The 16980-nt window shown below is 40.5% G+C and overlaps 1 protein-coding gene across 2 annotated transcripts in view; it reads left to right on the top strand.

Moving 5' to 3' along the window:
• Positions 1 to 16262, top strand: part of FCHSD2 (FCH and double SH3 domains 2) — a 222154-nt gene extending 205892 nt beyond the window's left edge. For both annotated transcript variants that reach the window (XM_019649420.1, XM_019649421.1), the window contains 7 exons: positions 3689 to 3820; positions 9966 to 10049; positions 10170 to 10347; positions 10654 to 10874; positions 11868 to 11997; positions 12140 to 12225; positions 14120 to 16262. In XM_019649420.1, coding sequence (XP_019504965.1) covers positions 3689 to 3820; positions 9966 to 10049; positions 10170 to 10347; positions 10654 to 10874; positions 11868 to 11997; positions 12140 to 12225; positions 14120 to 14203 — 915 coding nt within the window. In that variant the 3' untranslated portion in view covers positions 14204 to 16262. The remainder of the gene's footprint in view (positions 1 to 3688; positions 3821 to 9965; positions 10050 to 10169; positions 10348 to 10653; positions 10875 to 11867; positions 11998 to 12139; positions 12226 to 14119) is intronic.
• Positions 16263 to 16980: the final 718 nt, after the last annotated feature.

Raw genomic sequence — 16980 nt, 5'->3', positions numbered from 1 at the left:
CCAGCCATTGGACGGCCTCTCACGGCGACTCACAGCAGTTCACGGCAGCTCACGACAGCTCACAACAGCACACACCAGCTGCCAGCCAGCCCCACTGCAGCCTACGCTGTCACCAGGGACTCACGGCGCCCAGCTCCAGCTCAAGCTATTGTTCACCATCTTAGCTATAGAGGGCGCAGTGTCACTGGCTCTCACGTGGGATTCGAACCAGGGCCCTTCTGCTCAGAGCTGGTGTCCCAAGCCAACTCCTAACCAGTGCGCCACTCAGCTGGCCCTACGCAATACCATTTTAATTATTACATGCCTTTTAGCTATGGTGTTTAATATACATTTAAACTTGATTTCAAAATTATTTTCCTTGTGCTACAAAAGGGAATGTGCGCCTTTTTTTGTAATAAAATATACATAACATAAAATTTACCCTTTGAACATTTTTAAGTGTATGGTTCAGTGGCATTAAGTACAGTCAGTCACATTGTTGTGCAACCACAACCATCATCCATCTCCAGAACTCTTCATCTTGCAAAAATAAAACCCTGTACTCATTAAATAATAACTCCCCATTCCCCCAAACCCGTTTCTGGCAGCTAACATTCTACTTTCTGTCTCTGTGAATTTGACTACTGTAGGTATCTCATATAAGTAGAATCATACAGTATTTATCTTTTTGTGACTGGCTTTTTTTACATAACATTAATGTCCTTAAGGTTCAACCATATTGTAGCATGTGTCAAAATTTCCTTCCTTTTTAAGTCTGAACAACATTCTATTGTACATACACACTACATTTTGTTCATCTATTCATCTGTCAGTGGACACCTAGGTTGCTTCCACCTTTTGGCTGCTATGAACATTGATGTACAAATATCTGTTCAAGTCCCTGCTTTCAAAATCTTTTTGTTTTAAGTTTATTGGGGTGACAAAGGTTAGTAAAGTAACAGGTTTCAGGTGTACAATTCTGTAATTCATCATCTATATATCACATTGTGTGTTCACCACCCAGAGTCAATTCTCCTTCTGTCACCATATATTTGATCCCCTTTACCCTTATCTACCACCACCCTCCCCACTTACCCTCTGGTAACCACTAAACTATTGTCTGTGTTTATGAGTTTTTGTTTCTTTGTTTGTTTGTCTTGCTCCTTTGTTGCTTTCAGTTTTATATCCCACATATCAGCGAAATCATATGGTTCTCGACTTTTTCTGTCTGACTTATTTCACTTCGCATAATAATCTCAAGATCCATCCATGGTGTCACAAATGGCACTATTTTATCTTTTCTTATGGCAAAATAGTATTACATTGTGTATATATACCACATCTTCTTTATCCAGTCATCTATCAGAGGACACTTTGATTGTTTCCATGTCTTGGCCACTGTAAATAACGCTGCAGTGAACATCGGAGCACATGTATCTTTATGGATAAATGTTTTCAGATTTTTTGGGTATATACCCAGGAGAGGAATTGCTGGGTCATATGGTAATTCTATTCTTAATTTTTTGAGGAACCTCTACACTGCCTTCCATAGCAGCTTCACTAATCTGCATTCCCACCAGCAGTGTATGAGAATTCCTTTTTCTCTACATCCTTTCCAACACTTGTTATTATTTGTCTTGTTGATGATAGCCATTCTAACTGGTGTGAGCTGATATCTCATTCTGGTTTTAATTTGTATTTCTCTGATGATTAGTGATGTTTAGCATCTTTTCATGTGTCTTTTGGCCATCAGTATGTCCTCTTTGGGGAAATGTCTATTCAGGTCCTCTGCCTATTTTTTGCTTTCAAAATCTTTGGGGTATATACCTAGAAGTGCAATTGCTGGAACATGTGGTAATTCTGTGTTAAATATTTTGAGAAACCACCAAGCTGTTTTGCACAACAGCTGCACCATTTTACATTCCTACCAGCAGTACACAAGTGTTCCAATTTCTCCACATCCTCACTGACACTTATTTCCTGGCTTTTTTATAGTAGCCATCCTAATGGATGTGAAGTGGTATCTTGTAATGGCTTTGAGTTGCATTTCCCTAATGGTTAGTGATGTTGAGCATCTTCTCATGTATTTATTGGCCATTTTGGATATCTTCTTTAGAAAAATGTCTATTCAATTCCTTTGTTTATTTTTGAATTGGGTTTTTTATTCTTGAATTTTAGGCATTTTTTAATATATTCTGGGTATTAATCCCTTATCAGATACATGATTTGCAAATATTTTCTCCCATTCTGTGGGTTGCCTTTTTACTCTGCTCTCCTTTGATGCACAAAAGTTTTTAATTTGATGAAGTCCAATTTATCTATTTTTTCTTTAGTTACCTTTGCTTTTGGTCTCATATCCAAAAATCATTGCCAAATCCAATGTCATGAAGCTTTTCCTCTATGTTTTTTCCTAAGAGTTTTATCTCGTACGTTTAGGTCTTTAATCCATTTGAGTTAATTTTTGTAAGGTAAGGGTCTGACTTAACTCTTTTACATGTGGATATTTAGTTTTCCCAGTAACGTTTGTTGAAAAGACTGTCCTTACCCCATTGAATAGTGTTGCAATCCTTGTTTAAAATCATATCACCATATATATGAGGGTTATTTAGGGGCTTTCTATTTCCTAACTCATTTTTTTTTAAAGATTTTATTGGGAAATTGGGGGAGGGAAACAGCGTTCGGGAATTGGGGAAGGGGAACAGACAAGTTGCTTTCCTTTTGTTCTTCAGTCTAGTTGTGGAGGACGTCGCTTCACTGGCCCATGTTGGTATTGTGATCATTGCGATCTTCCCAGCTGAGGCAGATCGGTCGCTGGTCACTGGATGGCCGCTCACGGCAACTCTTTAACTCACACTGGCTGAGCCCACTGCAGCTCCACTGCAGCCTACGCCGTCACCGGTGACTCATGGCAGCCCAGCTCCAGGTCGAACTGTTATTCACCATCTTAGCTGTAGAGGTTGCAGTGTCACTGGCCCTAATGTGGGATCCGAACCGGGGCCCTGCTGCTCAGAGCTGGCGTCCCAAACCAATACCTAACCAGCGCACCACTCGGCCGGCCCTCCTAACTCATTTTTAATGGGTGTTATTGATCTATAACATGGACACATCTTAGTTTATTCAAACATTCCTCTATTGATGGACATACAGATCGTGTTCAGGCTTTGCACTACAGACAGTGTTGCAGTCAACATCCTAGGATATATAGTCTTACATCCTGGTGCTTTTATTTCTTCATAATAGATTCACAAAAGTGAAATTGCTATATCAAGTTATATGTTTAGTTTTTAATTTCAGTAGGCAGGTTATTTTTTTAAAGGATATATCAATATATATTTCTATCAGCCATAGATGAAAGCCTATTTTTCCACATCCTTGGTAGCATTTAGAAATCTTTTTAATGTTCCCCAATATGATCTGTTTAAAATGGTAAGAGGCTTTTATTAGTCAGTATTTAACAGTGAAAAGTGAAAGGATACTGATAAATGGACTTATATATTTCTTATATATTTGAAAGACATTTATTTATTCTTGGTTTTAAAAAGAAAAAATTCTCTGTCCTTTCACAACATGAAAAATGCAAGTGAGAACAGATACTTATTTATATGTGCAGTTGAATAAGTTAATATTTTGAGTCAATCCAGTTTTTCTCCTGCTTTCAACTATTTTCTTGAAGTAAGCAAGCTAGCCAATGGCTTCTAATTTTTCCTAGCTTAATGCAGATACCGAAAGAGAAGAAGAAGAGTTTGAAGATAACATGGATGTTTTTGATGACAGCAGTTCCAGCCCTTCTGGCACCTTAAGAAATTATCCACTCACCTGCAAAGTTGTTTATTCCTACAAGGTTTGTATTTCTGTAACATATTGCTCTTATTAAATTGTGACAACTCTGAATATACACGTAACGGTATCTACCCAGACTTTCATACTGTGCTTAATGTAAAACTGGTGTTCAGTTAATATTAGAGGTAACATAACATAACGGTGAAGAGTCTATGCTCTCATGTCAGACTCCCTGGGTGAAAATCCTGTCTCTGCCACTTATGAGCTATATGACCACACTTGTCCCTAGTCTCTGTGAGCCCAGTTTTCTCATCTGTATTATGGGGATAATGTTATAAGGCTAGTTTTAAGATTAAATGAGATAACACTTTATAGCAAAGTATTTAGCACAGTGCCTGACATCTTGTAAACTCTCAGTACATAGAATTCTTACCCTTATCACCAGTTGCCTGCTTGGCACAGGACCCTCCAGTAGGATGATCCTCAAAGCCGATGTTAAAAGAAAATTGTTTACAAAGCAGTTTTGTTAAACTTTACCTTTCCTAATCTTAACATAACCACCTCTTGTTTCCATGTTAAGCAGGGACCTAGGTAAATAGATGCCGGAATCTCCAAACCTGATTTGGTATAATAGTTCTAAATTTCTCTCACCCCTGACCTGCTTTCACATTAACTATTTATTTATACAAAGTAAACTGAATTTCAATTCTCAGTTCCTCTTTCCCTCACTCTCCTCATCCAGTCCATCAGCAGGTCCTGTTGAGTCCACCTTATATCCTGAATTCATTCCCTTTCCACCATCTTGGTCTAGGTCGTTGCTTTGATCACTGTAAAAGAAAAAAGCTGATAATTGGTACATTTTCTTCATACTGGCCTCCCAACAGTCCATTTTTCACTCTGCAGCCAGAATTATCTTCAACACATAAAGGAGATTATTTTATTTTCCTGCCTAAAACCCTTTTAAAGCTGTCTATCATACTTAGAAAAACAAATTCTACAGTAGCATCTATAATGTACAGATGGATCTAGCTCCTGTCAATCTTCCTAGCTTCGTGTCTGACCATTCCCCACCTAACCCACTCACTATATGTCAGCCACTCTTGCTGACTTTCAGTCTTCAAAAGCACCATGCTCCTTCCTGATGTGACAACTTTGCACTTCCTGCTCCCTCTTCCTAAAACTGTCTTTCCCCAAATGTTTGTTTGGCTTCCCACTGCTGTTCATTGAGTGAGGCTCAGCTCATATATCGTGTTACCTCAGGTCTCCCCTGACCACCTAAACACATAACTAACTCCTCAGTCACTACTCTCCATCTCATTGCCCTTTTGCACCTTTTTTATTTACTGTATAGCACTTAACACCAGCCAAACTTACTCTTATTTGTTTTCATATTTCCTTGTTTGACTCCCCACTAAAAGTTCATGAAGGCAGAAACCTTGTCTGTGTCTGTGTACCTTGTCTGCATGTCTTCAGCACCTAGGACAGTGCCTGGCACATTGTAAGTCCTCAGTAGATAATTGTGGAATGAATAAATGAATGATGTAAGAAAGGCATGAACAAATGAATCCTCTTCTGGCTCCCATGCTGATGGAGACCCAATGCTTAAGGGACAACAACAGAGGAAGGGTATGGTGAAAATCTTCAACAATCATATACAGGACAGTTTCACTCCCACCATCACCATCCCTGGAAAGCTGGAAGTTGACTGTATTTACTCTTTGATATCAGTGATTTTCAGATTTTTAATTTTAGTATCCTTTCCTTATATATTTACATTAAAAACACTTCCTCTTTTCTAAAAGGATTGGGGTTTTTTTTCATTGTAAACTATATTGATAATCTTTTGAAAATTTGAAGTTATCTTCTGAGATACTTGGAAAGGTGTTATAGAGCAGTGGGTCCCAACCTTCCTAATGCCGTGACCCTTTAATACAGTTTCTCATGTTGTGGTGACCCCCAACCATAAAATTATTTTCGTTGCTACTCTATAACTGTAATTTTGCTACTGTTATGAATCGTAGTGTAAATATCTGATATGCAGGATGTATTTTCATTGTTACAAATTGAACATAATTAAAGCATAGTGATTAATCACAAAAACAATATGAAATTATATATTGTGAAATATTTATTTCTAATTACAAATAAATTAAATTTTGTCCTGAAGCATGGAGACGGATAGAGTAGTGGTGTCTCGGTTCCTAAGACCATCGAAAATATGTGTTTTCCGATGGTCTTAGGCAACCCCTGTGAAAGGGTCGTTCGACCCCCAAAGGGGTTGCAACCCACAGGTTGAGAACCGCTGTTATAGAGTATTATAAAACTAAGTTTGGGAATGTTTCCTCATCTCACCTCTCAATATTATATTTACTTTTAAGTTCAGAATTAAAATTTAAGATCCTTAAATGGAGAGGATCCTAAGGGTCTAAGTGATTACAAACATCTCACATTCATCCAACATTCCCTCTATTGGCATATCCCAGGCATGTCGCTATGCTAAACCAGACTATAAAGTTTTATTTAATCAGTTAATCATTGAACATTTATTGAGTGCCCATTTTGTGATAAGTTTGGGGGATGTAAGAATTAATATGACATAATCCCTCGCTCCAAGGGGGAATGGATAGTCTGGAGGAGTAAATATTAAACTGAAAAAACAGAACATGTATGAAAACATTTATAGTAGAGGTAAAACCGCTAATTCTTCTTATAGTGGTTGGGAGTAATTTTACAGACAAGGTGGCATTTAATTTAGGTCATGAACAAGATCTTTCTAGATACAGTGAGAAGGTAGGGAAGGGAAGGAACCTTCTAAGCAAAGAGAACAATCAATACAAAGACATAGTTTGATGAGCGTATGGGGTATTTGGGAAATGGTTAAATTTGGTGATATATGAGCATCAACCATGGGGAATTAGAGCAGCTGGAAATAAAGATATTTGCTGTCAGATTGTACAGTTGACCAGGCTGAAGTTTGGCTTTTATCCTGGCTGGGAGGAGCCATTGGATGTCCTAAAATCAGACCGGATTTTTTTTTTTTTTTTTTTTTTTTTTTCTTTGTGTAGTCAGTCTGTAAATCGTCTTCCAACAGCATTGTACGAATAGAATGCCTTCCATACATTTTTTTTTTTTTTTTCTAGCTGAGCCATCGTGCCACCTGTTGGCAGCTCGGCGGCAGCTCTGCTGGGGCTGGGAATTGAATCGGTGACCCTGTTGCTCAGAGCTCACACTCTTGAGCAAGCTCTTAACCAACTGAGCCACTCGGCTGACCCCAGACTGGACTTTTAAGAAGGTGACTCTGGTCGTGGCATAGATACTCTAGAGGATAGATTAGAATAGAGAGAGACTAACTATAAGCCTAATAGTGATTTGTATAGTCCAGACCAGCAAAGAAGACCTAGATTCATGTGGTGAAAATAAAGAAAAGCTATATTTAAGGACCACATTCAAAAACCTTAAAAATACTCATAACTTTTTTGACCCTACTAGCATACATCCTAAGGAAATGACCCACAGTATAGAAAAATATTTTGGATACAAAATGTTTTTTCATCATAGTACTGCTTTATAATAGCTCAAAGTTGGCAATCCAATAAGGAATAGTTAAATAAATTTACTATTCATATAATGTAACAATAACAAAATATGAAGATAATTAAAAATTACATTAGTGAGATTTTTTATGTAATAATAAATGCTGCATTATGACAAAAAAAAGTAAGATACACCATAAGATTCCAACTATGCATATTTCTAGTTTTTCTGCAATGACATGATTACTTTTATTATCTGGAAAAAAGCATATTGTTTTAAAAGAAAACAGGAAATTTAGAGAGAGGGTGAGGGTAATGGAGAACCTGGTTACTTCTGGAGTTCTGGCTGTCACTGGATATTAGGACTTCAGGAGGCAGTCTGAGAGCATGTCTTTATTTAATAACCATTTACTGACCACTTGCTGTCTTTAGTTGGGGTAAATGAGAATTATATTCCCTGACTTAAGTAAGTCATTCTAGTAGGAAGCCCACAAGGGCAAACAACTAACTAGAGTGCCGTGGTAGTCAGTGTTAGCGGGATGCATAAAGCCTTATAAGAACAAAAGGAGGAAGAAGCTTATTGTGGGTCGTCTGGAAAAACATGAGCTGGGCTCAAATCATGAGTAATAATAATAGCTACCATTTATGAAGTACTATGTTTCTGGTACCATATATTTTTTTCTAACCCCTTCAGTAACCTTATAAGAAGGTACTATCCACCAATCCATTTAATTCAACAAATACGACTTGAGCACCTTGGATGTACCATGCTGTGCTGTTTCCTAGGCTTGAGGATATAGCATTGATCAACACAGACAAAGCTCTCTGCTCTCATGGAGCTTACATTCTAATAATGATAAAAAGAAAACTAAGGCACAGAGAGGCCTCATGACCACTTGCCCACAGAAACAAACTGAAGCTAGACTTGAACTCACAGTAGCCTAAATCCATTCATCAGGTGGGAAAGAGGGAACAGGGCCTGCTGGAAAGAAGGAACAGCCTGGTAAAAGCATAGAGGCAAGGAAGACATGGTGTGTTCAGAGAACAGGGCGCAAGTAGTGTGTGCTGGGGCCAAAGCATCAAGAGACCATAGGGACCAGACTCTGTAGGGTCTTGAGTGCCGTGCACAGGACCTAACCTTGTCAAGTAGAAGAATTGGTCACTGCTGGGGGATGGTATGATCAAGCTAGTGTCTGCTTATATAATAACAATGTTGGACAACTTGCATGAATCTCCATGACTTTTTTACAAGGGCAGCAATATATTTAAAGGTGTTTTTATCCCTCCTGCTTTGCTATTGCACACATTGACATTGGTTGTGTTGGTACTTTTTAAGTCTTGCCACGGAACTAGGAAAAACATCTTTGTTATTTATATAGATGCCTTTAGCTGGTATATTCAAGGTTGGTTTCAGGTTAGCAAAGATGTTCCATTGGAAAAGCTATCAAGAACCAATGAACTTGTTTTCCCCCATATTTTGAGATCAGAGGTAATTTACTTAACATTCTGGTCCTGGAGTATTTCTGTGATTGGTCAGCCATTTTCAATATTATTTTTGTGTCTCAACCAATGTCCAGAATCTGGGTTTGATGAAATGTTACAATACACATGAAATGGGGCATGAGTCTGAGGAAAGTGACCCATATTCTTGCCTTGTTTTTGTTTGTGTAACTTAGAGATATTTTATACTTTGAGACTGGGAGATTTGAAAAACTTTATGGTAGTTTTGACAGATCTTGGGACTTAGGGAAAGCTTTTAAGGCTGTTCACTAGAGAGCCAGAGGAGGCCAGCATGCCCCCCCCCCCCTGTTTACAGGTGACAGGCAAGTCTCTTTAGGAAACAAAGGCACAGAGTCTCTCTCTAACCCCTCTGCAGAGCCCCTGATGGTTTGCTCTCAGATTCTACAGCCTCAGGGCAGTGTCTGGGTGGCTGGTGCTAGAAGACTCCTGCTTTCAGGGGTAATAAATCTATCACAGTTAGCAACGTGTGCTTCAGAAGCATACAAGTGAATCAGCCAGTTTCCACAGTTAAGTTGGAACGTAATAAATCCAAACTTTGACAAATCTTAATCATTTCGTTTTCTACAACTTTCTTCTCTTGGCCACTGTTTTACAGTGATTCCAGATCAATTCTAGGCACTGCTCAAGCTGTCATCCAATCCATGTACATAGTTCCTTGCATTTCACAGCATGCACCTCTGTGGTAGCGTCTGGTGCAGTTCTGATGTGGTGCTTTTTCCTTTGCCCATGCTTCCCAAGTTGTCATGGTTCTGTGCTTACTCATCCCACATTGACACCCCAATCCTCCCGAGCATGGCAGGATTGTCATTTTGAAGAAATGGAGGCATCAAGAAGTTGAATAACTTACCAGTAGCTACATAAGCTGGAGCTGGAACCCTGGTCCTCTCCTTCCTGCAGGGTGCTGTGCTCACTGAGCCTGATTGCCTCTTCAGGATTCCGTTTCTCCAGTTTTGGTTGTGGCTTTATTTTGTTTAGTTTTTTTAAAGTAAAACTTCACCTCATTATGATAGTTTTACAACACTTAAGATTTTATGTTCAATACGTTTTTCAAAATCATTTCAATATTTCGATCCCCAGTTTTTGTTATGATCAGTTCACATCTGCTCTTTATCTAACCTTTTTAATTTTGTCCATGACCATCCTACATTGCAGGCTTCTCAACCAGATGAGTTGACCATTGAGGAACATGAGGTGTTAGAAGTGATTGAAGATGGAGATATGGAAGACTGGGTAAAGGTATATTCCTTTGCTCATATCGCCCCTTCTTGTGACATTTTTAGGAGTTTGTTTTGGCTCTTGTTATGCCCTATGCAGATTGTGTGTGCAAACCTGTTTTGTCATATGTCTTTCACTCAGGCTCGAAATAAAGTTGGCCAAGTGGGTTATGTGCCAGAAAAGTACCTGCAGTTTCCCACCTCGAACAGCCTACTGAGCATGCTGCAGTCCTTGGCTGCTTTGGACAGCCGGTCACACACATCCAGCAATTCCACGGAGGCCGAACTCGTTTCAGGCAGCCTCAACGGAGATGCCAGTGGTAAAGACTGAAACAAGGCACTCTTTATTTGGTCACATTTGGCCTAAACTGTGTTAACCTGGAGTCAGCCTTCAGTTGGTTAAAAAGTGCAACTCTATTCCTATTCTATAATATGTTTTCCTTTATTTGGTCACATTTATCCTTTATAGTAGAACCCGAAAGTTGATCTTCATTGAGTAAAAGTATTACAGCTTTACTCCTATTCTGCATGACACAGTTTTAGTTGTCACTTAAGCATAGGGGTGGTTGCAAAAGTAACCTGGCTGTCATTGTTCTTACTGCATTTTTCTCTCTCATGCTATCTAGTCTGTTTTGTGAAAGCACTTTATGACTACGAGGGCCAGACAGATGATGAATTAACTTTTCCTGAGGGAGCAATCATCCGAATCTTGAACAAAGAAAACCAGGATGACGATGGCTTCTGGGAAGGGGAATTCAACGGGCGGATTGGAGTTTTCCCATCGGTGCTAGTGGAAGAACTTTCAGCCTCAGAAAATGGTGACACTCCATGGATGAAAGAGATTCAGGTACAGTGAAAGGGAAGAGAGCTGAATTAAAAGATATTTAAAGAAAATTATTCCCAAGGGGTCTGTTGACCCACGCAAGAGTGGCCTGTAGCCTCAGCCTCACCATTCCCACTCCAACCCTCAGTTGCCATGTTTCTGCAAAACTGAATTAGGGAAAGCAGGGACTCATCAGTCAGGCTCTTGTGTAATGGCTATATTACACCTCTACTCGCCTATATTCTGTTCTTTAAATCACTTAGCCAAAATGCTAAATTGTATGTGACATGCAAACCAATGGTTTGGTAGAGAGACAAACAAACCAGAGAGGGAATGTATTGTCTCTTTGGTTAGTTTATGTAGTAAAAATATTAGCTTGCTCTTTCTCTCCCTCACTGTCAAAACCTCCCTGCCCAGCCCAGGTCATGCCAGTCCATTTAAGAAAACTGATGAGTCTGCCAGGGCTCCACTATACTCATGTGGCCCTAGGCTTAACTTGCCTTTACAGGAAACCCCTAATTTGGATCTGTCACAGCAGGCTGGACAGGCCCAGGACCATAAGGAACATGTCTGCCCATCTTGTTTGTGTGGTATTGTGACAACTTAGCGTGACATTTACAAAACCTGGGGAAGTAAAAAAAACTCAGCCAATTACTTTATCTTCACAGAAAAATACAACTTGTCCCTGTTTTTGTTCTTCACTGAATTTACTAAATTGACTATTTTAGTATGTTTTCAATAGAAATCTAGAGAATGGTTTGACTTGATAACTGTTTAAGATAAACTAGAATGAGTGGTACAATGAGATCTGTGAGAGGAAAAAGTTAAATGCAACACAAAATTAGGGTTTGGGGTGGTTATTCTAGGCTCATATGCTTCTAATGAGGCTGACAAAAAACTGTCATTAGTCAGAACTGAGTTCCAGAGAAAAGTCACTTGTCTGGAGTAGTCAGGGAAGCCAGCTAGTCTCTCCTTGCTGAGGTGGTCACATTGTAACCTCTGTTCCCTTTGCTGCAGATCTCTCCTTCCCCCAAGCCACCTGGCTCCCTGCCGCCACTGCCGCTATACGACCAGCCTCCCAACAGCCCTTACCCTAGCCCAGATAAGAGGAGCTCCCAGTACTTCCCCCGCTCTCCTTCAGCAAATGGTAAGCACCCTCCTGGACTTGTGTCAAAATGCATTTTCATTCAGAAATCCACTTGTTCACCTTCAGGGCAAACAGATCCACAGTAGAATTTTTATTGCTCAACAACACAAATAAAATGAGCTTCTTTGGTTCCCTCCCTTAGAAAATAGCTTCCATGCTGAATCGCCAGGATTCTCACAGGCACCAAGGCCTACTCCTGAGACCACCTCATATGGCAAACTGCGACCTGTAAGTCTCTATCTGGCGGGGTTATAGAATGCAATTCTTCCAAATTTAAAGTTAGAAATTAGTGCTTCCTGTGTGGTTCCTAACTCTGCCATGCAAGGGTGAGATGGGTTTGGGAAGATAAAAAGAGCTCTTGAAAAGGAAAGCTATAAAAATCAACACATCTTGGAAGATCCAACCTATACTGGCACTTCTTTCTGAGTCATGGTGAGATGCAAGATGATAGCTATGAAAGTGCATTTAAATTACAAGCTCTATGAGCATTAGCGTATCTAATTGTAAAACAGAAGCACTTTTTTTTCAGCAAATGTTTATTGAGAACCTATTTTCTAGGCCTATATTTGCTTCTTTGAGGGACACTGAGATGAAATAATAAGATATATATGTCATGTCCTTTTGAGGTTTGAGAGCTTCTGTTGTCCAGGAGAAAATACTCTTATAAGTAATCACCCCCACTTACTCCTCACTCCGTTGCCTGCCATTGACTCCACCACACAACCTCACTATGAAACAGCTCTTCCGAAGTCATAACTTTCACACGCTAATCCAGTGCATACTCTGCAGTTTTATTTTCCTGGACCCCCTTGTCAGCATTTGACACCACTCCTTGAACTACTCACTCCCTTTGGCTTTGTTCATTCAGCAGATGTGTATTGAGTGCCTTGTTAAGGACTTGGTTCTTTATCCTAAATGTGATAAGAAGCCATTGTAAGGTTGTAAGCAGGACAATGATATGACCAGTTTTGCATTTTTAAAACAGTAGTATGGCAGCTAAGTGGGGAATGAATGGAAACTGGCAGAATGGACATGGGAGCCATTAGGAGGCTGGAGCCGTGGTCCAAGCAGGAGGGGACGGTAGCATGGACGGTAGCATGGGAAAGTGGCAGTGGAGAGAAGTGGGCCAGTGTGTTGCACCACCCTTTCCTGGTTTGCTTTCTACCTCTCTGGCCCTTCCTTTTCACTGAACTTACAGGCTTTTGGCCTCTATCCATCTCTGCTGATGCTTCTTAGGATTCTGTCCATGGACTGCTTCTCTGAAGTCATTAAACTCACTCTTCTTGTGTAACCTCATTGCTGCCATGGCTTCGATAACCATTTATTTGCTGATAACGCCTAGATTTATAACTGCCAATCCTGTCTTTTCCCTGAGCTTCAGAATTGTGGACATGTCACTGTTTATGAACCAAACCCCTAGAACTCAGCAAGAATGAGTTAATTATCCTCCTTACCAGCTCTCTGGCCTCCCACACATAGTCATCACCAAATGAGACATGTGTCAGTCTTTCCGCTTCTCTATTCCCCGCTGCCTGCGCCGGTTCAGGCTAACAGCAATTCTCATTCAAATGACTACAGAAGTCTCCTAAATGTCTTCTTATCCATACCTTTGCCCACCTCTGCTCTTTTCTCCAAACTGCTACCTGAGTCATTTTTTCACACATCTGATACTGCTGTTTAAAATCCACCACTCCTCTCTGCCTACAGAATAAAGCTGATTTCACAACTTGACCCCAGCCTACCTCTATAGTCTTCTCTCTTGCAACTCTCCTTTCAAAACATGCTGCAAGGTTTTCATCTCTCTAAACATTGCTCTCTCTTGCTTTCAACTCCAGGCCTGTGCTGTGGATGAGGCTTTTAGGGCCACAGTGACTCTTAGGCCTATGAGGCTGAAAGCCTAGGCAACAGCCTGATTATTGGATTTCACATTTCATCCAGAACAGTAACTCCTTCTCAGTGAGGCAAAGAGTGAAAATAAGGTTGAAAGCACATGCTCAGAGCATTTCTGAGACCCCTGGGGTGCCCATGTCCTTTATTTAATAAGTGACTGGTTGGGGTTTGGATGCTTCAGGCACTGAATCAGGAAGCTGACTGACAATTTGTGTAATTGTTTCCTGCTCAGGTCCGGGCAGCTCCCCCTCCACCTACACAGAACCACCGAAGGCCAGCAGAGAAGATTGAGGATGTGGAAATCACACTGGTGTGATGATGGGTTTGCCCATCTGTTGTTACTGCTACAATCAAGGCCAGGCTTGGAGTTTGGCCAGTCTTGTTTTTTAGGCACCTTTGCATGATGATGACTTCAACAGAGCAAAAACCAGGAAGATTATATGTGACTGAGTGGCCTGGTGGACTCCATGTTTTGAATATTTTGTGCCTTTTTTTTGTTGTCATTTTCTATGTCATCTCTCCTACCATAGCACAAATCCTCGCGGGCCCTCAAAGCAGAGAGGGGGACAGCCCTCGTGCCTACCAGTGGCCCATTTTTATATGAGACTCAAGACCAGGCCTTGTTCAGGGCACAGTCACAGAGATACTGATCATGTGCACTCGTACAGTATATTACTGTGGCCACAAGGATGTGGCAAAGATTCTCCTCTTTCTTCAAGTGGCTTTTGCTTGTCTGATTGAGTTTAATCAAATCATGTTGGCTACCTAAGGAAGCAGAAAGAGGGGTCTCAGGAGAGGCTGGCTCCTCCCTGCAGTTAGTCCCCAGGCTGAGGAAGTGGAACCTTATTGGAAATACGTGGACTGCCCAGAGTTTAGCGCCAATTGCATTAATGCACATCTCTCTTCCACAACTAACAGACTTAAAACAATAACAGTGTCCTTTGTATTAATATTTATGCCATTCATTTAGTATTAGTGGAGTTAATATGGAGGGGCTGAACTTGTAGCCAAATCTTGTCCATCACCTAGACTAATAGAAAGGAGGCTGTGACTAAAGCAGAAATGGAGCTGCCAGATCTGAAATGAGCTGATTTAATGTTCTTTTTATACTTGGGTATTTTTCATCTTGATTTTTGCAGCATATACTCTTCTGACCAGTATCCTTAGAATCTGAATGTCTAGATAATTTGGGGGACACGTACTTGCCTTGTTAAGCTTCTCTACTGGGGAGCCCCTAGTATTTTTTTACTCCCAAGCCAGTGCACTGGCCCAGACAGCCATTGTGGCTGGTTCAGACCAGTGGCCACCCCCAGTGGAAAATGCAGCTTCCCAGGTCCCACTGACATGACATTTCCTTGGGAGGAAAAACCTGTGGCTCATGGAGGAAACCAGCTTCCTGTGAAAAAAGACTAAAGGATTGCACACCCTGCACAAGTGCAAACTGATGAGGAGAAGACAAGTTCTCCACATTACAGAGAGAGCCCAGGGGTAGCTTTCTCCACGGGCTAGCAAGCCCTCAGCAGCAGGTATCCCAGGGTAGGCCCCTGTCGGCTCTCCACCTCCTGTGGAAGATGGGAGTGTGTTACCTGGGGACTAAGGGATATTGGCCAGTTGCTTATTTTTTTAAGAAATCAAATTTGCAGAATTTAAAAGTTGTATTATGTTTTGAAAACTCCATCCCTCCTAAGACTCTAAAAACTTGAAATGCTCGCCAATGTCCCCATGGGATTTTTGACCAAAAGTAAGGTCATAGCTGAAGAAATGTTCAGTTAGTCATTTGATCACTTCACTGACAATACCCATTGATGAATCTTCTCTGTGATTTGGGGGTTTGGGGTTTTTCTTGGTTTTTGGGTTTGGTTTTTTTTTTTGCATTTCTTAACCTGTTGATCTATTTGAGGTCTTTTTGTGTTATCAAACTTATTCTTAAGTTTAAAAAACAAATCAAAAGGGTGGGTTTTTTAAAGATTTTAAATTTTGCCGCCATGTTAAACATCGTCAAAGCACTTTAAAAATCTTCAAAGTGCATAAAATCAGGCAATTCTTGCCACCCAATCTTGTATTCTCTCTTTAGCTAGCCAAATTGTCCTTGAATCTCGGTTTTCCACATTCTCAGAGGGTTATTTGAAAATTTTTTGTTATATTTTAAAATATTTTTTGGAAGAGCTGCTACTTTTATTTTAAAAATCAAAGTTGTAAAAATATGCCTCCTTTTTAAAAAGAACCCCTCCCTCCAGGACATGTAATCCAGCATCACAGTGCAGAGGGTTGGGCTCAGAGGGAGCCTCTGTGCAAACATGCTTTCTTTACAGTGGCTGTAAAAAGTTTGTATTTATTATGTATAAAATGTTGAATAATAAAAAAAATGGAATTAAGTTTTCTAAGTTTACTTACAAAAAGATTTGGGTAAATAGACTTTTCCAAATAGACAATGCTTCCTATAAAGGCACTCTCGGGCCCTCCTTTAAACCATACAACAGATAGAGAGGAAGTAATTCATCCATCCATGGGACAAACAGTCCCTGATGCCACCCACCTGCCAGGTATAATATCCTAAATACTAGAGAGAGTAATAAATAAGTTGTGGCTTTGCTTTCAGTGTACTTTCTGGGTGCGAGGGAACAGGTACACACAAGGACAGTACTGTGTCACATGCTGGAAGGGAGGGGAGGACAGCATGCTGAGGGAGCTGAGCAGGGAATTTGGATTCTGCAGCTGGAGGGGCGAGAGGAAGGTCACAAAGTCCCCTCAGAGGATAGAAGTGCTGGCTTCTAGGAAGTGGGTATTCCAGACTCCTCTACCCTTTCCTAAACCTCCACCCTAAGGAGTAATGAATCAAGCAAAGGAGATTTTTTACTCGTCCCAGGAGTGAATAGAGAATCCTGGTTAAAGACTAAGTCCCTCTGTCTGCCAGCTGGCCACATCGAGGACCAGAGTTCAGCATGTTGGGGAGAGGCCCCACAGCACTCCTCATTCCAGAGCTGTGCATGTGCAATACATATTATTCCAGACGTTTTCTGGGTATAAAACTCGTATGTATACACATTGCCCTTTTAAACATCCCTGTAGTGATGAATGTTTAGGTTGTATCCC

The sequence above is a fragment of the Hipposideros armiger genome, unplaced genomic scaffold (assembly GCF_001890085.2).
Source record: "Hipposideros armiger isolate ML-2016 unplaced genomic scaffold, ASM189008v1 scaffold_132, whole genome shotgun sequence".
In the NCBI taxonomy this organism is placed as follows: Eukaryota; Metazoa; Chordata; class Mammalia; order Chiroptera; family Hipposideridae; genus Hipposideros; species Hipposideros armiger.
Note: the sequence above shows the minus strand (reverse complement) of the source record. Positions and strands in the feature narration are given on the sequence as shown.